The sequence below is a fragment of the Podarcis cretensis genome (genome assembly GCF_951804945.1).
Source record: "Podarcis cretensis genome assembly, chromosome: 5".
NCBI lineage: Eukaryota > Metazoa > Chordata > Lepidosauria > Squamata > Lacertidae > Podarcis > Podarcis cretensis.
The window spans coordinates 11,745,112-11,766,054 of record NC_137174.1 but is presented as its reverse complement, the minus strand read 5'-3'; the positions used below and the strand labels follow the sequence as shown (position 1 = coordinate 11,766,054).

Below are 20,943 nucleotides of genomic sequence, written 5' to 3'. Positions count from 1 at the left end.
CTGCAAAAGTGGGCACCTGCAACAAATGTGAAAAGCCTCTTCAATTTTTGCTGCACATTTCGGAACGCTTAGAGGAAAAGGTGAATCAATTTCTGTTTGCACTTTCCAGCATTAAGATCACCTTGGATTTGCTGGTCTTGGTTTTCTTACCATGTGGCGTTTAAAACACTGGCGATTGCGATTGTGTTTAGACCCGCAATGTGTTTTTCAAGCACTGGTGGTCATTCTGCCAAGCTCAACCAGAGTTGAATCACATTATTCATTTGCTGGGCACACCTGTTGCTTTTGGGAGTGGCTGGATAACAGCCTAAGAACGTAAGAATTACCTTGCAAGATCAGACCAAAGGTCGATTGGACTGTTTTCTCAAACCACCTGTTTTTAACAGCAGACGCCAGGTGCCTCTGGGAAGCAAGGCTTGAAGACAACAGTTCTTCTCTTACCAGTCCCCAGCATCTGGTCTGCAGAGATATATTCTCTCTGAACACTGAGATTTAACTTAGCTATCTCTGCTAAAACCGGTTGATAAATTGCTTTCTAAATAAATGAATGGGGCCCTGCAATAAAATGTTGCAGCGTGAAGTGCTCCTGTGTAGAGCACCAGCCAACTAGACATGCCCTTTTCCAGGGACCTTGGCCACTGGAGGTTTTTGTTTTGCCAATTTGGCCCTCTGTAGCCAAGCTACCGGTACATTGGAGGTGGTGGGGATTACCACGCAACTGCAGCAATAGAGTCCGCATGCTTTTGCGGCTTCGACTGCTGCTACCTCAAATGCTTTTTCTTCCCTGAATCCGGGGATTCCCTGTGCTTTGAAAATCCAAAAAGGAGAAAGAGGGAACTAAAGGAGTCACAATGGGCTCACAATCCACGTTAAGGCCCATAAATTTTGGGATCGCTTTCCTAAAACAAAATCTGGATAGCATTTGTAAGCAAAGTACATTTCTGAAGAACATGCAATCTTATTGAATATAAAGGTAAAGGACCCCTGGATGGTTAAGTCCAGTCAAAGGCGATGCGGGTGGCGCTGTGGTCTAAACCACTGAGCCTCTTGAGCTTGCCAATCAGAAGGTCAGCGGTTCGAATCTGCACGATGGAGTGAGCTACCATTGCTCTGTCCCAGCTCCTGCCAACCTAGCAGTTCGAAAGCACACCAGTGCAAGTAGATAAATAGGTACCACTGCGGCGGGAAGGTAAACAGCATTTCCATGCGCTCTGGTTGTCCCATTGCGCCAGAAGCGGTTCAGTCATGCTGGCCACATGACCCGGAAAGCTGTCTGTGGACAAACGCTGGCTCCCTCAGCCTGAAAGCGAGATGAGCACCGCAACCCCATAGTCGCCTTTGACTGGACTTAACCGTCCAAGGGTCTTTTACCTTTACCTTATTGAATATATACCATTAAAAATATATATATATTATTCTTGTGCAAGCCTTGTGGTTCCCCCAGTCCTTCTGACACCTCCCTCTTTTGTGTGGGTGTGGCTATTTTGGCTACAGGAGGGTCCACACCTGGGGAATGAGTTAGCTTTTTAGTAGAATGTATATATGGTGGTTGTTACTGTGTGGAATGCTGCCATTCTCAATTCCAGCCACTCTGTCCCACCCCCAACCCTGGTTTCCCCTTCCTTCCTAACAACCCACCCAACCCCAACAGTCACCTGTTTGTGGCCACCAAGCACATTCAGTCCTCACTGGGCTTTTCATACATTTATATGGATGGGGATTCTGATTTTTTTTTAGTATTTTTGCAAAACCTCGAGGCTCCCCCAGATCTGTCGATACTTCCCTCTTGTTCATTGGTGGCGCCATTTTGGCTGCATAATCAATGGCTGTCTTAGCCTCGGCCTCAAAAATAGAAGGGAAGGTATTCCTGGTGATCACGGAATTACCGTATTTTTCGCTCTATAAGACGCACCAGACCACAAGACGCACCTAGTTTTTGGAGGAGGAAAACAAGAAGAAAAAAAATTCTGAATCTCAGAAGCTAGAACAGCAAGAGGGATCGCTGCGCAGTGAAAGCAGCAATCCCTCTTGCTGTTCTGGCTTCTGGGATAGCTGCGCAGCCTGCATTCGCTCCATAAGACGCACACACATTTCCCCTTACTTTTTAGGAGGGAAAAAGTGAGTCTTATAGAGCAAAAAATACGGTATATCCTCCATGAGTTCTCCATCCTTTCTAAGCTTTTGTGGCCATTGCCACAAGGATTCAGTTGTCTTGTGATCTTGCTCTCCAGACCAGAGTTCTTAGGATAATGTCCAGTGTGCAGCATTTAATGATGTACTGTTATTGGGGTTGGGGGGGGGGGGACGACTTTCTGTTATGTTTGTTAGTCTGCATTGGAGAGAGGTGTTTTTTTAAAAAAAAAATCAAAGAACAAACAAACAATAATAATAATTTGCTGGCAAATTTTGAAATGCCATAAACTAGATGATTTACTGCCCATTTTATGCAATTTCATGGCAGAAACTTTTAGAGGACCAGAGACGGCTCAGACGTGAGCAAGAGGAGGCTGACATTGCAGCTAGAAGGCACACAGGGGTCATTCCTACGCACCATCAATTTATCACTAATGAGCGGTTTGGGGACCTCCTAATTGTAGACGATACCGCAAAAAGGAGATCTGGGTCAGAGGTCTGTTGTGGTTGCCTCAGTCTGCTGCTTGACCCGATTCATATTTGCCTCTCATAGCGTTGTGCTTTTAGGCCAACATTAGCTATCCAAGAAGTGTGCTACTTTTTATTTTCCCCATCCGCGCTTGACTTAGAAACTGCTTTTTTTTCGACTTTGTTAAAACGAATTAATAGCTCTGTACCAAAAGCTGTATGTACGTGTTAAAAAAGCATGACTGCTGAGGACTGCTAGTGCACAACTTGTGATGCATGCCTTTGAAATATCCGTTAGTTTTATGGCAAAAATCAGAGGGCATTTGCTTCATCCTTTGCATCACGTAATGCTACATTCTCTCCTCGTCTCTGCCTTATGCTTAGAACTTCCATTGTCTTGTTGATCCTGACCATGTGATTGTCTTGTAGTGGATTAAACACTAGATGGCGATGTTCTTTCTCTCCTCTCCTTTCGTTAATATTCTTCCGGTCAGGAAAACCAAAAAATGACAACCCCCCCCAGAATATCTCGGCACGTTTCATTTACAAACAGCAAAAAGAGACAAAAGGGGGAAATGGTTTTTCAATGAGTCATATTTGACAGGAGCGACGCCACCTGCATGTAGCCTTTTTGCCAGAGCAATGTTGTATTGCAATCAGTGGTCATTTACCCCTTAGCTTATATGTGACGAATGCTGGGAATTGGCTTTTTAAAAAATAATAAAAATAAAAATAGTGACCCTTCAATACAAAAAGCATTGCCTTTGCTTAAGATGCCGACTGTGTAGTATTTATTGCTAGCAGAATTTCACAAGGAGTGTTAAAAAGCAGTTCTGCAACGTTTCAATTAGCCGGTAAAAGAACCCTGAAACGTTCTACTACGCTCATCTTACACTTTGATTTAGAATGGGTATGAGTGCTGGTATAAATCTGGAGGAATGTGTGTATGCAGCCCAAAGGCAGTTTAAAATTGCCAACACCCCTCCTCTCTTCTCTGGATTAAAATATTATATATTATTATAGGGACGCGGGTGGTTCTGTGGTCTAAACCACTGAGCCTCTTGGGCTTGCTGATCGGAAAGTCGGCAGTTGCTCGGTCCCAGCTTCTGGTAGCCTAGCAGTTCAAAAGCACGCCAGTGCAAGTAGATAAATAGGTACCGCTGCGGCAGAAAGGTAAACGGCATTTCCATGCGCTCTGGTTTCTGTCAGGGTGTCCTGTTGCACCAGAAGCGGTTTAGTCCTGCTGGCCACATGACCCAGAAAGCTGTCTGTGGACAAACGCTGGCTCCCTCAGCCTGAAAGCGAGATGAGCGCCGCAACCCCATAGTCGCCTTTGACTGGACTCCAGGGGTCCTTTACCTTTACCGTTATAGATATTATTCCCTCAGAACTATAGAAGTTATTTCAATTAAAACCTCAGTTTTTTCTCCATTGGCTTCTCCCTTTTGTCTCTTTCCTGCCGATCAAACTGACAATTCATGAGCGCAGTTCAGGTGAACAGGTAGCTGCCAGGAGATGCTTCCTTGGTAAATATCCAGAGTGCCGTGTCAAGAGGGGCTCCTTGTCGTCTAGCTCCACCAAGCTTGCTGATATGCATATCAGAAGGGGATGTCACCCTAAATTCTGTGGGTCCCTGGAGCCATGTTTTTTTCAGATGCAATGCATCTCTGCTATGCAGAGTGGATGGTAGCCTGTTTAGCAAACCCCTATCACTGGCCTACACAAATCTGCTTTGTGTTTCCTTCCCAAACTGGCTGGAAATGGTTTTTCTGAGACTTATTGCCCATGGTACTGACGTTCATTTTTGTGCATGGTCTCCAATCAGACTGGTTTTGCAGAAAAGCTGAAAAGTAAGCCCCCTCCCATTATTCACACCTTTTGCTTTTCATTTAGAGTAGAAACTGAGATTTTGCCACTGGCTGTTGAGAGATTGGGATTTTCCCCTCCCCAGCTAGACCCTTAACATCCGATCCGATCCGATCCGAGGACTCCCCAGTCATTTAAGATAGCAAAACATCTGAACGAACCCTTCATAGTATTTTTGCCCCCATCCCACACCTGACCTTAGCATTTCTGTGGCTGGGATTTCCATACTATTTAAGGCCCTGTCCCAAGGAGCTGGCAATTGCTTTAAATGTGTTGTTTTTAACCCTTAGATGAGAGCTGCCAGAGCGAAGTTTGACTTTAAAGCCCAGACGCTCAAGTAAGTATACATGTATGGCTGCTTGCTTCCCTCCCCAACGATAGACTCTGGTTATTAAACCAACAAAATGCTTCCCTGAGCTCCAGCCAATTTCTGTGCTCACTTCCAGTGATTGTTAACAAACAGAAGAGTATTGCTCTTTATCTTCCTTATGACATTTAGGGGTGTGTTTAGGTTTTTAAATGGCATAACATACGGAGGAGTTCAGGTTGGGAAAAGCTAGTACAGGGTAACAGTCTCCTTGTTTAACATTAAATTGAAGAGTTTCTCTTCCTCCACTGCTTAGAATGTGCCCTTCATGTACAACTCTAGGTAGTTTCATCTGTAAAGCGATACCCTCCAACATTTCTGCTATGAAAATAGGGAGGTCCTATTCAGTAACAGGGGGTGCGGGTGGCGCTGTGGGTTAAACCACAGAGCCTAGGACTTGCCGATCAGAAGGTTGGCGGTTCGAATCCCCATGACAGAGTGAGCTCCCATTGTTCAGTCCCTGCTCCTGCCAACCTAGGAGTTTGAAAGCATGCCAGTGCAAGTAGATAAATAGGTACCGCTCCGGGGGGAAGGTAAACGGCGTTTCCGTGCGCTGCTCTGGTTCACCAGAAGCGGCTTAATCATGCTGGCCACATGACTTGGAAGTGTACGCCAGCTCCCTCGGCCAATAAAGTGAGATGAGCACCGCAACCCCAGAGTCGGCCACGACTGGACCTAATGGTCAGGGGTCCCTTTACCTTTACCTTTATTCAGTAACAGCGACAACAACAACTTTATAATTGATAATACTTTCATCATTTCTACCCTGCCCATCTGACTTGGGTTGCCCCAGCCACTCTGGGCAGCTTCCAACATATATAAAAGCAAAACATTAAACATTAAAAAAACTTCCCCAGCCTTCAGATGTCTTCTAAAGGTGGTATAGTCACTTATCTCCTCGGCTCGGAGTTGCGTAACTCCATACCCTCCAGCATTTCTCTGATGAAAACAAGGGACATCCTAAGGAAAAGCGGGACATTCCGGGATCAAATCAGAAACAGGGATGGTTTCTGTAAATCCGGGACCGTCCCTGGAAAATAGGGACACTTGGAGGCTCTGTAATGCTCTGCTTTAAAAGCTATGTGAGTGAGGTTGCTTCCAAGCTAGTTCTTCCCTCTGGAATTTTAATCTTTTCTCCACTCACTTTTTACCAAGTAGCCAGACAGCTTGTTTGCCAGCCCATTGCATTCCACGGTTTCGCACATTATCTTCCTGCAGGTTTTTCTAGACCCAATTTATGGTGATTTTTTGGGGTTACAAAATGCAATTGTAGCACCAGCCATCCTAGATTAGCTAGTCCAAGAGGCTCTTATGGGCTCCTTTGCCCTCAAGCATTTTCTGTTTGCAGATTCAGTCCAATTTATTGCTTCTTAAAAATAGCGGGCGGGGCTTAGTGATGGAAAACCTTCATGCCAGTTTCTGATTCAGCTAGCTTAATCTAATTATTTTCATTTTTTAATGGTGAAAAAACTCTGGAGTGGAAGGGTCTTGAATATCAGGGAAAGTGATGCTGAATAATAATAAAGCGTTTTGTTAAATGCTTATGCATAATCTCCATGTTAATTCCATCTAATTGTGGAAAAACAAGTTGACTGGAGGGAGGAATTATTGAGGAAGGTTCTCTAGGTCCAGATGTGCCTCTTTCTGCTCTGCAAGAATTTGGATATGGGAAATCTCCAATAGTGCCTTCAGATAAGGGCATGCATATGCTACTTGAATTAATATTTACAAGAGATGCTAATTGCGCATTAACACATAACCTGTATGTTTTTAACAGGGAACTCCCACTGAAGAAAGGGGATGTTGTTTACATTTATAAGCAAATTGATCAGAATTGGTTTGAAGGCGAACACCATGGCAGAGTTGGAATTTTCCCACAATCATACATAGAGGTACTTGTTTTTGTTGTGCAGATACAATGAGTCAAAGTGGTGAGACTTGGTTTGTTTCATTCAATTTATATCTCGCCCATCTTCCCAAAGGAGCAATTTCAAATAAGCCACAAGGTGGAACATTGGTGAGAAATATTTTGCGGCCACATTCATTGCTTAAAACGTACCCAAGATGCTTGAACCATTAAAACTGCTTTACAGTCACCCCTTACTAGAATTATGCTTCAGATTTGTTCCAGTGTGTAACACAGAAGTTTTGATTCAGATGCAATGATAAACCACCACTGGGTGTTTCTTGGGACTTACATAATTCATCCTTTCCTCATCCCCCCCCCCCAACATTCCAAAGGGATGGTTTCCAATTGCCAAACCATGGTTTAGACATTGCATCTCAACCGAGCCAGTCAGAAATACGGTCAAGCTATCTTGCACATCCATGGGACGCGGGTGGGACTGTGGGTTAAACCACAGAGCCTAGGGCTTGCTGATCACAAGGTCGGCAGTTCGAATCCCCATGACGGGGTGAGCTCCCGTCCGTTGCTCGGTCCCTGCTCCTGCCAACCTAGCAGTTCGAAAGCACGTCAAAGTGCAAGTAGATAAATAGGTACCGCTCCCGCGGGAAGGTAAACAGCGTTTCCGCGCGCTGCTCTGGTTCGCCAGAAGCGGCTTAGTCATGCTGGCTACATGACCCGGAAGCTGTACGCTGGCTCCCTCAGCCAATAAAGCGAGATGAGCGCCACAACCCCAGAGTCAGTCACAACTGGACCTAATGGTCAGGGGTCCCTTTACCTTTACCTATCTTGCACATCCACATCTAACCTGGTATTGGAATCCAATGACTGGGGTCCTCATATCTGCCTTTTGGTGTGTGTGTGTTTTTTTATAGCTACTCCCTCCCACAGAAAAAGCTCAGCCTAAGAAAACATCACCAATACAAGTCCTGGAATATGGAGATGCTATTGCCAAGTTCAATTTCAATGGTGACACTCAAGTGGAAATGTCCTTCAGAAAGGTACAGGTGTCTTTGGATCATGAAAATCAGCGAGAAAGGTTTTTCCCCCATTTCTTTCAAAGGAGGCTTTCTATTTTGTTTCCCGGGTGCCCTTGTCTCGCTCCTTTGTAGCTTGTACTCTACGGTGACACTTACAGTATTTTTTGCTCTATAAGACTCACTTTCTCCCTCCTAAAAAGTAAGGGGAAATGTTGTGTGCGTCTTATCGAGCGAATGCAGGATGCACAGCTATCCCAGAAGCCAGAACAGCAAGAGGGATTGCTTCTTTCACTGCACAGCAATCCCTCTTGCTGTTCTGGCTTCTGAGATTCAGAATATTTTTTTTCTTGTTTTCCTCCTCCAAAAGCTAGGCGCGTCTTATGGTCTGGTGCGTCTTATAGAGCGAAAAATACGGTACCCATGGTTAAGCAAGGCTGCTGGATTCACATGTAGTGCCAAGCCATAATTGAAAGAAACCAGGCTTTAGAGTTTGGTTTGTTGGCAAACCGTGGTTAGGGTTAACACATGCTGCGAAGCTATGTGTTTTCTCCAAGGCTGGGACGCCACATCGAGTGGCAGGAGGAGACCCGGCTCCCAAGAAGGAGCACCAGGCCTGAAGCCAGGAGCTCTTGATGGGATAAGCATTCTTGTGAGCAGGTGGACTTTGCTGCCTCTGTTCAGAAGTGTGGCGGGTAGGCAGGATTGTTTGCACAACTTCATGTTATAATAATAATAATAATTTATTATTTGTACCCCGCCCATCTGGCTGGGTTTCCCCAGCCACTCTGGGCGGCTTCCACAAAGACCAAAAATACACTAATATGTCATACATTAAAAGCTTCCCTGCACAGGGCTGCCTTAAGATGACTTCTGAATGTCAGGTAGTTGTTTATCTCTTTGACATCTGATGGGAGGGCGTTCCACAGGGCGGGCGCCACTACCGAGAAGGCCCTCTGCCTGGTTCCCTGTAGCTTTGCTTCTCGCAATGAGGGAACCGCCAGAAGGCCCTTGGCGCTGGACCTCAGTGTCCGGGCAGAACGATGGGGGTGGAGACGCTCCTTCAGGTATACTTGGCCGAGGCCGTTGAGGGCTTTAAAGGTCAACACCAACACTTTGAATTGTGCTCGTAAACGTACTGGGAGCCAATGTAGGTCTTTCAAGACCAGTGTTATGTGGTCTCGGCGGCCGCTCCCAGTCACCAGTCTAGCTGCTGCATTCTGTCACCTTCAAAGGTAGCCCCACATAGAGCGCATTGCAGTAGTCCAAGGGGGAGATAACCAGAGCATGCACCACATGTTCCTGTGCAGTCTCAGATCCCGGTTCCCTGATCCTGAAAGCCTTGTCCCTGAGCTGTGTTTAGGGAACCTTGAAGCTCCTCTCCTAAGTTGGCTTGATCCTTGCTACACTGCTGGCACCCACGGGCATCTGGATTAATTCCTGCTCTTCTCCTGTTGCAGAGTTTGCATGGTCAGTCTGCTGGAGAAAAGCTTGGCTACTTAATTTAGAAAAAAGCGCACCTTGTCATTGTTCTTGGGCGAGAGCCAGGGCAGTGATCTTGCGCATACAATGGTTGCCTTTTTCACCTTGTGTTCTGCTTCATTGTTGGGTCTCAGACTGGAATTCAGCAAGTACCAACGTCTGACAATAGCTTTGTGGCTATTCCTGGAATCCTTCCCTCTTGTTCCCCTCCCCAGTATGTTCCATTGAAGTTTGGCCACTGGTCCAGGAGTTGGGTAGCCGCAGTCATGCTCTCTGTTGCCCCCTGAAAGCAAACTAGAGGGTCTGCAAATCTGATTTCAAATTGGGATCATGTGTTGAATCCCTTTTAGCCATAGCTGTCAACACAGATTTGAAAATAAGGGGCCAGCAGCCTCGAAAATAAGGGATCAGCAGCCAAAATAAGGGATTTTCCAGGCACAGGTATGTTCAACTTCTGAGCCCCTCCGAGCCAAAGGCAGAAAGCCCAGAAAGCAGCCAAACGAAGCCTCAAGCGGTGGTTCCCACAGCGCAGCAACCCAGCAGAAGGGATGCAGCAAGGGAAACCACCGTCACCTCTCCGCTGGGAAACGCTGAGCAAAGGCGAGTCCCCAGGCAACGCGGCCAGTTTGATCGGCACAAGGCATGCAAGCTCCACCCCCCAGTCGTTCTTAGACTCTTTATTGGGTGAGCAACGCAGCCAAGCAACACAGTTGGAGCCTCCCTCCTCCCTGGCTGGCAGGGAGGGGGGGAGAGGAGCTGCTTCCTTTGAAACCCAGGAGATTTAAGGCACATCATCAATAAGGGACAGCAGCGGGACACAGCGCTGGGATAAGGGACTTTCCTGCCAAATAAGGGACGGTTGACAGCTATGCTTTTAGCATTTCCGTGCAAACCAAAAGCATAGGCGGATGTGCAAATTCAGCTTTTCTACCTGAGCAGCAGATCAGGAGCTTGATCTGCCCATTCATACTTTCTCCGCAGGGCGAGAGGATCACACTGATTCGACAAGTGGACGAAAACTGGTATGAAGGAAAAATCCCCAGCACTCACCGCCAAGGCATCTTCCCGGTCACCTACGTGGACATTTTGAAGCAGCCTGTGCTGAAGAACACACTAGACTACGGCAGCTTGTCGTTCTGCCACTCCCCAAACCGCAGTCTGACAACATCCCCGCAGGTACCGGCTCTGAATCCAGCCTTGCGAAACCGTAAGGCGTTGCTGTTTTTTGCTAGAGAGTCCCTTCCCCTGCTAATAACTCTTGGGTAGTAAGGAGAACACATTTACCAGCGGTATATTCAAAAGATACATCTTTTGCATCGCCCGTATGGAGTGGCAGTTGTGGAAAGTGTTGACAATAAACTCACCGTTTAGGAAAGTTCAAACGACCTGTTTCACACACGACACTAAATCAGGCCTTGCTCTGAGAGAGGAGATTGTGGTGGCCTTTCTCGGTTCTGCTGCTGCAAGCTAAGCATGTTGGCATAGCCCAGGTTTGTGTGTTTGCCTTGTTCCAGACAAACCATGACCCATAACCCAAGAATTGTTCTTGGTTTACAACTTGTCGTTTGGGGAAGGCAAACCATGAGCCCAGGTTCAGATGATGCCCTGAGTTAAATCACGGCTGTTCTTAAAGCAGCAAAGGAGCATCGGGAGCAGAGGAGCAAGGTAGCCACAAGCTCTTGAGGAGCCTGCACGCCCATTCATTTGCATTAAGCCATAGTTTGGCTCAGTTTGCATGTAACTCTAAGCCAAAGAGATTTCGGCAAGAGTGAAATGAACAGGGTCATACAATTGTAGCTTAAAGGACTTTGCCTATGCATTCCTCCTTAACTTTGAGCAGGAATTGGAACTTTGCACCAATAATTCTAGTGCGGCAGAGTGTGTACATTGCTCAGAGGCAAGCACCGTTTTAGAAAATAGTTTTAGAAATGGCAAAGCCCAGAGGATAGCCTTATACTTTTTAAAAAAAATAAGCAGCCATGTGGTAAAATTGGGAAGCACCCACTTCTTAATGAATCACACGGACATATTTTTAAAATAGTTCCTAAACAGCATAAGCACGGGTAGAAAGTAATTATACATTTTCCCCTCCTGTTCCAGCTGCTCAGTATCTACTAGAGCAATGCTGACTTTGTTCCTAGAAGGGTGTTGTGTTATGTTTGGGATTTTAAGAGACGCTTCCCGAGCCGCTACAGAAAATCTCCTGGAAAGCAGTTTGGCAGTGGTTGAGGAACAAAAAAAGGAAACAAGCACATGTGTGATAAGGGGGAGGCTTCCGTTCCTATGAAAATATTTTGCCTGCCAAACATTTAGATGACAATCATGAATGCAGTTAGGCAGCTTTAGTCTTTCTGAAGACCACGAGATGGATTCCGCCTAACCGGTAGGACTGCAGCTTTAGATGGGCAGGACCGACTGGGTCAAACTAGTCCTGAAATGAGCAACTGATTGTCACTGCAGTTCATTGTCCTGTACCACTGGCCCAAAGGAGGGCTCTTAGGAGTTGGGTTCACAGGTATCAACAGCGCCAGAGTGATCTGTTCTAGTGCTTTTATTAAAGAAGGGTGTAGACTTACAGCAAAGCAGCCTGTTGGGTCTCCTAGCTTTGTTGGACAGACACTGCACCCAAACATACATTCTGTATATACACAAAGCAGCATATATTATCTAGGACTCCCCATCACTTAAGGGACATGGGTGGCGCTGTGGGTTAAACCACAGAGCCTAGGACTTGCTGATCAGAAGGTTGGCGGTTCGAATCCCTGTGACGGGGTGAGCTCCCGTTACTCGGTCCCAGCTCCTGCCAACCTAGCAGTTTGAAAGCACATCAAAGCGCAAGTAGATAAATAGGTACCACTCTGGCAGGAAGGTAAACAGTGTTTCTGTGCGCTGCTCTGGTTCACCAGAAGCGGCTTAGTCATGCTGGCCACATGACCCAGAAGCTGTACGCCGGCTCCCTCAGCCAGTAAAGCAAGATGAGCTCCACAACCCCAGGGTCGTCCGCAACTGGACCTAATGGTCAGGGGTCCCTTTACCTTTACCTTTTACCCCATCACTTCCTCTGCACAGGTGGCAAATACCCATGTCTTACAGATAGCTCCCCTTTTTTGGACTCAGAACTCAGCACCCCAAGCCCACAGAGAAGGCCAATTAGACGATATCAAAGCAAATGAATATTAACCCATATGAGCTTATTGCTACAACTACTACCAATTAACTGTGGGGTTTATCTTGACTACCAAAATGGCATAAGCAGAGCTTGCAGAACAGTTCACCTTCGGTTCCCCACTGATTTTCATGAGCGTCAGGTCTGATTACAAATGATGCTTCTGTAGCATCAAGACCTACAGACCCAGAAAAATGCCTTTGTATCAAATGTAACCTGCTGGTTACAGCTCTCAGGGCTGGCTCATGGGGCAGTGTTGGGCAAGCTGCATCACCCTTTGTCCTGTGACATATGCAAAGCCTCTGGAGATGTTCCGACCTTGGGATTTTCACATTCGTTCGCCTTTTCAGATTATAGATATATACATGTGCGCAGTTGGAAAAACCGGAAGGATTGGGGGGGGGGGGAATTGAAACTGAGTCAGCTTCAGATTAAAATAGGGGTCATATAGTTTGTTGCATTTATTATGTCAACAGACATATTTGGTGAATAAGTCCCCTGTCTATTGAACAAAGCCAAATTCACGCAAAACAAGAATTTAGAGTTGTATCAAATGTTAGTCCTATTCAAGATTAGGCCTCTTGAAGGTAATGGACACAATTAACCGAGGACCATTGATTTCAGTGGGCCTACTCTGATTATAACTTAAGAGTTTCTATACGGCAGACATTCAGACATGGTGGAAAAAGGAAGGCGTGGGCCTCATTGGCACCCCTGTCTTTAAGTACTTTAAGAATAGCACAGGTGTAAAGTTCCCTGTTGTTCCACGTCCTGCATCCCACGGGAAGCACAGAAGCCATAAAGGCATTAGCCATCTCTTGCTCTCCCAGAAACCGCCAGTCAGTAGCCTAGCACCACTCAACCTAGCGGTTCCCAGAGAGAAGGTTATGGTGGCCTTCCTCCTCTGTTCTGCCGCTGCGAGCTAAGCCTGCCAGCCGAAACTCAGGCTTGTTTTTGTGCCTTGCTCCAGACAAACCACGAGCCACAACCAAGAATTGTTCTTGGTTTACCACTTGTAGTTTGGAGAAGGCCCGGGTTCATGGCTGATCTCACCGCAGCAGAGCAAGGAACTGTTGTCAGGCTTGCTATCTAAATCCTCTTTCACTACCACGTCTTGTGATGGCAGATTCCAGAGATTACGTGTAAATAAGTGTTTCATTTTCTCTTTCCTGCATCTATTCTTACTCAATTTAGTCTTTGCATAGAGTCTAGGATTTTCACGGAGGTAGAACGAATTCTTTCAGTGCCCTTTCTCCACACTGTTATAAATCTCTTATCATGTCCCTCCTTTTAGTAAAGGTAAAGGGACCCGTGACCACCAGGTCCAGTCATGGCCGACTCTGGGGTTGCGGTGCTCATCTCGCTTTATTGGCCGAGGGAGCTGGCGTACACTTCCAAGTTATGTGGCCAGCATGACTAAGCCGCTTCTGGCAAACCAGAGCAGCACACGGAAACGCCGTTTACCTTCCCTCCAGAGCGGTACCTATTTATCTACTTGCACTTTGACGTGCTTTTGAACTGCTAGGTTGGCAGGAGCAGGGACCAAGCAACGGGAGCTCACCCCGTCGTGGGGATTCGAACCACCGACCTTCCGATCAGCAAGTCCTAGGCTCTGTGGTTTAACCCACAGCGCCACCCGCATCCCTGTCCCTCCTTTTACTCACCTGCATCTATAAGACCCCAAATGCTCTCAGTTTTTTCTTGGGAAGGCTGACCCTGGTCATTTTTTCTGGATTTTTGTGCATCCAAGCTCTTACCATTTTTCTAGGTGGGGTGACCAGTACTGTTCCAAATGTCACTACACCAGGAAGGCATTAGAATCCTGGCCATGTTATATCCCGTGGCATTTGACATTCATTATTATATTAATTACTCTCCCTTCTCCGCAAGGTCCCAGGGGTGGGTTACAACAATGTAAAATACAACATAGAAAATAGTTCAAACCAATTGCAATCGCAACCAGAGTGGGTCCTAGCTATCTATTGCTGCAGTACACAGATGTAACATTTTTCGCCACCCCAAAACTTGTTCCTAGTCATCATCGGTATAGATGTGAAGCTGCAATATCCGTCCCAACATGTATCACTTTACACTTCCTCACATCGAAAAGGAAGAACAGGAGGACAGATGGAGGCAAAGTAGGAGCGCAGATGGCTGTTTACTCTGCCAAAAGCATTCTGAATTTAAAATCCCTCTCCAGGGACACCACACCATATTTTTTTTTTAAAAAAACCAAAATGTAGTGAAAACTAAACTCAGGAATATAATTCTTAAAAGGTACTAAAGACAGCTATAAAGGGGAATGACCAAATAAATAAATAAATAAATAAATAAATTTATTATTTATACCCCGCCCATCTGGCTGGTTACAGATAGGTAGCCGTGTTGGTCTGCCATAGTCAGAACAAAATAAAAAAATTCCTTCCAGTAGCACCTTAAAGACCAACTACAATATAAACACGATGTCTGAAGGTAGGCTGTGTAATTCTGTTAAACGAACAGAAACCGTTATAAACTTCATGTGAAAGAAATATTAAATTTTGATATAGGGCAAGACGTGCTGAATCTTACCACTACCGCCTACGTGTCTTTCCTCGCCCGAAAACTAAGAACTAACTTAGTTGGTCTTTAAGGTGCTACTGGAAGGAATTTTTTTATTTTGTTCCATCTGGCTGGGTTTCCCCAGCCACTCTGGGCAGCTTCCAAAAAATATTAATACATCAAACATTAAAAGCTTCCCTAAACAGATTGCCTTCAGATGTCTTCTAAAAGTCTGGTAGTTGTTGTTCTCTTTGACATCTGGTGGGAGGGCATTCCACACGGAGGGCGCCACTACTGAGAAGGCCCTCTGCCTGCTTCCCTGTAACTTGGCTTCTTGCAGTGAGGGAACCGCCAGAAGGCCCTCGGTGCTGGACCTCAGTGTCAGGGTAGAACGATGCGGGTGAAGATGCTCCTTCACGTATACTGGACCAAGGGATTTTGATAGCCACCTTCCCATCTCATGAAATCTCCCATGAGACTATGTTGCTCAGGCCAGACCTCTAACCAGACTACATTTCCTCCCCCCACCCCACCCCCATCTTTTGGCTTGTAAATATCCAAGAATTACCCCAAAGCTTTCCTCAGCCAACAAGCCGCAGTTCCGTAATGCAATACGAAAAGAACACGAGAAATCAGGAAAAGGGCACTGGCATTATAACCAGTAAAAAAATAATACAATATAAACACGATGTCTGAATGTAGGCTGTGTAATTCTGTTAAACGAACAGAAACCGTTATAAACTTCATGTGAAAGAAATGTTAAATTTTGATATAGGGCAAGACGTGCTGAATCTTACCACTACCGCCTACGTGTCTTTCCTCCCCCAAAAATCAGTATCTTTAGCTATTTTTCTCATGGTGGCGCCCCAGTACCAGCAGTAACATCTGGCATAGCTAAATTAACGCAATTTCAGGGATCATGAGCAGCAAGAGGATTTCGCCTTCCTCCCACCCCACCCATACTGGATTTTTAAATCCCCCACTCCCAGCTTTTTAGGGAATTTGCTGCAGCCAGCTTGCGTCCCTCCTAGAATCATGTCTTCATGGCACCCGTATTGAACCATATACTGAAACCTGCATATATCTACCTTCATGTATCTGTAGAACTTGACGCCCGCTGTCAGTAGTGCCTGTATGCTCTTGTTTCCATTCCTCTATTTCTGAACCTTTGAAACACCCTAAATTGTCAGTGCTCAGCCATGTACTGGCTTTTCCACTTTCCTCCATTCTTTTGCTGTACATGCTTCATTTTATATTATTATTTTTAATAACCTTTTCTTTCTTTCTTTCTTTCTTTCTTTCTTTCTTTCTTTCTTTCTTTCTTTCTTTCTTTCTCTCTTCTTCTCTTTCTCTTTCTTCCTTTCTCGTTTTCTTTTTTGTCAAGTCTCCCAGTTCTGAGCTGCTTTTCACACCAACTCCTCCACCTTTGGCCCCCATGCGCCCAGCCCTGTCTCCCGAGTTGCAGGCTGTCACCTCCGAGTGGATTTCCCTGACCTTGGGGGCGCCCCGTGGCCACGCTCCACCCGTCACCCCTCCATTACCACCTCTTCCCGACGCTTCCCTCTGCAACGTCGACTATCTCACCCCTTCGGCGGTGGCCAGCCCCTCGCCTTCCATCAGCCTCCATCCCTCTAACATGTCCAGTTCCTCGACCCCGACCTCTTTCGTCTCCCCACTGCCTCCCTCCCCTTACGAGCCACAGTTGCCAGCCCAAAACCTCAGCCTGGTGGCCCGGCAGAGCGAAGAGAAGTTTGCTAGCTCCCCTTCCCCGCAAATGAGCTACTGCGATTCGCCTTGCAGCCCCGACAGCTTCCTCTCAGAGCTCAGCGATGCCACTGAACGCCAAGGCAAGTTGCAGAAGAGCCGAGGGCCAAGCCAGAGAATGGAGAGGGAGGATTGCATTACGGCCAACAGAAGCTGCGGTGGCATCCCTGAGATCTGTAGGGCAAGGGGCCTGTCAGAGCCGGAGAAGGCCGTTAGCTCACAAAACAAATCTCTTCACACCATTGAGGAGAGCACGCTGTATCAGGAGCAGGGAGGTAGCCCCATGTGCAATTATAAGCAAGCTGAACAGAGGGAAAATCAAAGCAGGCCCTTCAAGGTATTTCTTCTGCATGAGTGTCCAGAGGTTAACATTGCTGTACGTTTTGAGTGTTGCCTGTGTGTGCTACTGACCCGGGTTGCAGCTCTCACTAGGTCAGTGTTTCCCAGACTTGCGTCTCTAGCTGTTTTGTTTTTTGGGGACTACATCCCTTGCTAGCAGGGCCAGTGGTCAGGGATGATGGGAACTGTAGTCCAAACACAGCTGGAGACCTAAGTATGGGAAACACTGTCCTAGCTGGTATATTCCTTCTAGCTTGATGGTAACTAACAGCAAAACTTTGTCCCCTGAGCCGGTCGTGTTGGAAAAGAGTCAACAGAGTGAAGATCATTATGGGTCCCAGGTTGAGAAGTGGTTCTCATATATAGCCTAGTCCAGGGTGTTATGCACTGAAGTTCTCACCCTGGGCCAGCAGGGGGATACTGTAGACAGCTATGCAAATAAGGGATCGAAAGTAACGTTCAGTGATTGGATAGTTTTAGAAAGTTGTTACAGTAACGTTGTACTGGAGCTCTATATAAGCAGGCTGACTGAACCCTTCAGTTCAGTTCTGTCCTGGCCTGTGAATAAATAAGAGCTGTTTGGAAAATTGCTGTGTCGTCTGATATATTCACCCACAACTTAACACTGGTGACGAAGGTGGGATGGATGGACAGCAGAGCACAGCCGGTTGCAGCCGCCCTCTGAGCAGAGCTGAATCACTGAGCTGAAACACCGAGGGAAATCACTGAACGTCACTTTCGATCCCTTATTTGCATAACTATCTACAGTATCCCCCTGCTGGCCCAGGGTGAGAACTTCAGTACATAACACCGAGCTTTCCAAACTGTGTGTCGTGACACGTTAGTGTGTCGGCTGCAGTGTGCAGCTGTGTCGTGCGAACGCTCCTGGAAAGGGGTTAGTTTGACCTTCACTTTGCTAGTAAAGCTGAATTGCTGTGTCCTGAAAGGATGCCCGTCTAAAAAGGGCATCGCCGACATGAAAAGTTTGGAAAGCTCTGGCCTAGTCTGTTGGACGGTGGCTCTCAAAGGTTGTGTCTTGAGAGCAGCTTTGCTTTCATGATCCAAGGAATGCTGTAGGCAAAGTAGCTGTAGTCCGCATTCCCGCAAGATGTTAGGACCCTGATCAGGTATCCCAAATGGAAAACACTCTTTAAGCTATGGTGCCATTTAGCAAAACTGATACACTCACCCAGACAACTGCTAATGGTAATCTTGAGGGGTGGGGGTGGAGGAGTGCAGTGGAAAAGCTTCTTCTCTGGTCCTCCAGGGAAAGGGCTTCTCATTGCCTTCCTCTGCCTCCAGCATATACCGGTTTTTTTGCTCTACAACTCACTTTTTCCCTCCTAAAAAGTAAGGGGAAATGTGTGTGCGTCTTATGGAGCGAATGCAGGCTGCGCAGCTATCCCAGAAGCCAGAACAGCAAGAGGGATTGCTGCTTTCATTGCACAGCGATCCCTATTGCTGTTCTGGCTTCTGAGATTCAGAATATTTTTTTTCTTGTTTTCCTCCTCCAAAAACTAGGTGCGTCTTGTGGTCTGGTGCGTCTTATAGAGCAAAAAATATGGTATCTATTGCTTTTCCAGCCACCCAATTTAATTGAGCGTTTGAACCTCAGCAGAACGCAAACCTATGGTACTATCAGGCAGACCGTGAAAGTACCGTATTTACTCGAGTTGAATGCGCCGTCAAATCTAACCTCAGTTTTCAGAACCTTGAAACGAAAAAAGAGAGCGTTTGCCGGCGAATGTAAACGTGCTGTTGAATCCAATGCGCACCTTAATTTTCACAACGTAATTTGGCCCCCAAACGGTGAGCATTAGCTTTGAGTAAATACGGTAGGTAGTTGGCTGCAAGGCTGGGTCTTTTGCATAGGAGGACAAAAAAAAATGGTTGCTGTGGGGCTGTTTTAGTAGGGATGGGGTGTGCAAAACTGGAGAGGAATTCATTATTGTGCGTCCATCTCAGGAGGGGAGATGATAGTACTCGCCAACGAGTTGTAGACCTGGACTAGTAACATGCAGGCTGGGAAAACTCTTAGAAGCACCAAAGGTGTTTATTTCAGCTGGATGAAATATACTCGGAGTCGAGAGTGGATTTCATGCTCTTCATTCAGCTCATAGTGGTGAGGAGGAATGAATGTTTCCACAAAGTATCTGCTTTATATACGTTATTTACACAATGGGCTGCACGTGATTGGCTAATTCCGGAATTCTCCTGTAGGCCAATCAGGTTGTGGATTCACTTCCATCTGGAGCTGGATTGGATGGCTCCTGCAGACCAATCATACTGCTGCATTGTTCTAGGACCAATCAGACTGCTGTATTCTGAATCCTATTGTTCTAGGACCAATCAGACTGCTGCATTTTGGATCCTATTCAACTCAGTACACAACACCGGATCTCATACATTGGTTTTGGCATAAGGCTGCGTACACACAATACATGAAATTTGCCTCTCTCCTGCCCCAAAGAATCCCTGAAAGTGTAGTTTGCCCTTGCAGAGCTACAGTTCCCAGACCCCTTACAAACTACACCTCTCAGCTTTAAAATGTACTTTTAAAATGCATGGTGTGTGCCTAACCCCTTGAGACCTGTGGAGGAACAACCGGAAAGGGATAGAATTTGTAAGTAAATATATTTCCAGGCGCGCACTAATTCTTGTCTCAATGTTTTCAGGGGAGTCATGTCATTGACCTAACAACATTCATTCAAAGCGCATTAAGCTTGCGATACTAATATGGGTCCCGGCAACTTTGAAAAGGCATGCCTGTTTTTTTGCATGGACTTGTTGACGATATTTGCACCGAGTTCAGAAGACGTTTTCTTGTTTGTAAGAGCATCATTGCTGCAATGATGTGTCGACGGGTCATTTCCCTTCTTTGCTGACCAACTTTTCCTTCCTTTTAAAAGTCTGTCAACGCAAAACCATTCTCTCCATCTACTCTTCTGTCTCCCTCTGCAATTTCTTCCTTTGCGGTTAGAACACAAGTACCTCCCAGACTCTCACGCACAGTCAACGTCCCACAGGTAATCACGGGAGTTTGGGAGCTGGGGGGAATGTCATCGATTGATATTTCATGCTCACTGCTGTTGCTTATCAACATGTGAATTTCAGAGGTCAAGTACATCTTTTATATTTAGTAAATTGCTATGTGTATTAGATTAGGTTGGACTGATAAATACCGTATTTTTTGCTCTATAAGACTCACTTTTTCCCTCCTAAAAAGGGGAAATGTAGTGTGCGTCTTATGGAGCGAATGCAGGCTGCGCAGCTATCCCAGAAGCCAGAACAGCAAGAGGGATTGCTGCTTTCACTGCGCAGCGATCCCTCTTGCTGTTCTGGCTTCTGAGATTCAGAATTTTTTTTTTCTTGTTTTCCTCCTCCAAAAATTAGGTGCGTCTTGTGGTCTGGTGCGTCTTATAGAGCGAAAAATGTGGTACATTGTTGTTGCCTTAATCTGAGCCAGAGACCATCTAAGACAGGCATAGGTAAACTCCAGTCTTCCATCATCCCTGACCACTGGTCCTGTTAGCTAGGGATGATGGGAATTGTAGTCCCAAACATCTGGAGGGCTGGAGTTTGCCTATGACTGATCTAAGAGCCAATTGTCTGCTCTGACTAGCAAAAGTATAAGAAATGTACAGCACCAAGCACAAAAGGTGTGAGGGAGGAAACTTTAAAACAGTACTTGAATTTTATAAAATAGCAGAAAGGCCTTAGGAAACGCTCAACCCATTTCAGTTCAAAACCTTCTTCAGGGTCACAATACAGTTCCAATTAAGGCAATAGCATGTCTTAATTAATGTATTGTCTTAACAGGAAAACGGGATTCCTTGTTCCCCACAAGGAGACTTTAAATAAAACATATCAGCCATTTTATAGGTCCTTCATACTATTTTATACCATGATGTCTTTTTAGTACTGTTTTGATATTTTT

General features: G+C 46.0%; 1 protein-coding gene and 1 long non-coding RNA gene across 36 annotated transcripts in view; one reads left to right on the top strand and one right to left on the bottom strand.

The window, feature by feature from the left end:
* SORBS1 (sorbin and SH3 domain containing 1) overlaps nt 1–20,943 on the top strand; it is a 200,782-nt gene that overhangs the window by 164,856 nt on the left and 14,983 nt on the right. For 29 of the 35 annotated variants that reach the window (XM_079975045.1, XM_079975021.1, XM_079975046.1 and 26 more), the window contains 7 exons: nt 2,462–2,629; nt 4,758–4,804; nt 6,612–6,726; nt 7,613–7,738; nt 10,178–10,372; nt 16,288–17,004; nt 19,916–20,032. In XM_079975045.1, the coding sequence (XP_079831171.1) occupies nt 2,462–2,629; nt 4,758–4,804; nt 6,612–6,726; nt 7,613–7,738; nt 10,178–10,372; nt 16,288–17,004; nt 19,916–20,032 (1,485 nt within the window). The remainder of the gene's footprint in view (nt 1–2,461; nt 2,630–4,757; nt 4,805–6,611; nt 6,727–7,612; nt 7,739–10,177; nt 10,373–16,287; nt 17,005–19,915; nt 20,033–20,943) is intronic. The other 6 variants (XM_079975035.1, XM_079975033.1, XM_079975030.1 and 3 more) reach the window with 3 other exon arrangements.
* LOC307215856 lies at nt 7,786–8,931 on the bottom strand. Its single transcript, XR_013838680.1, has 2 exons — nt 8,131–8,931; nt 7,786–7,868 (listed from the first exon to the last, which is right to left on the bottom strand). It is a non-coding gene; the product is annotated as an uncharacterized lncRNA (long non-coding RNA).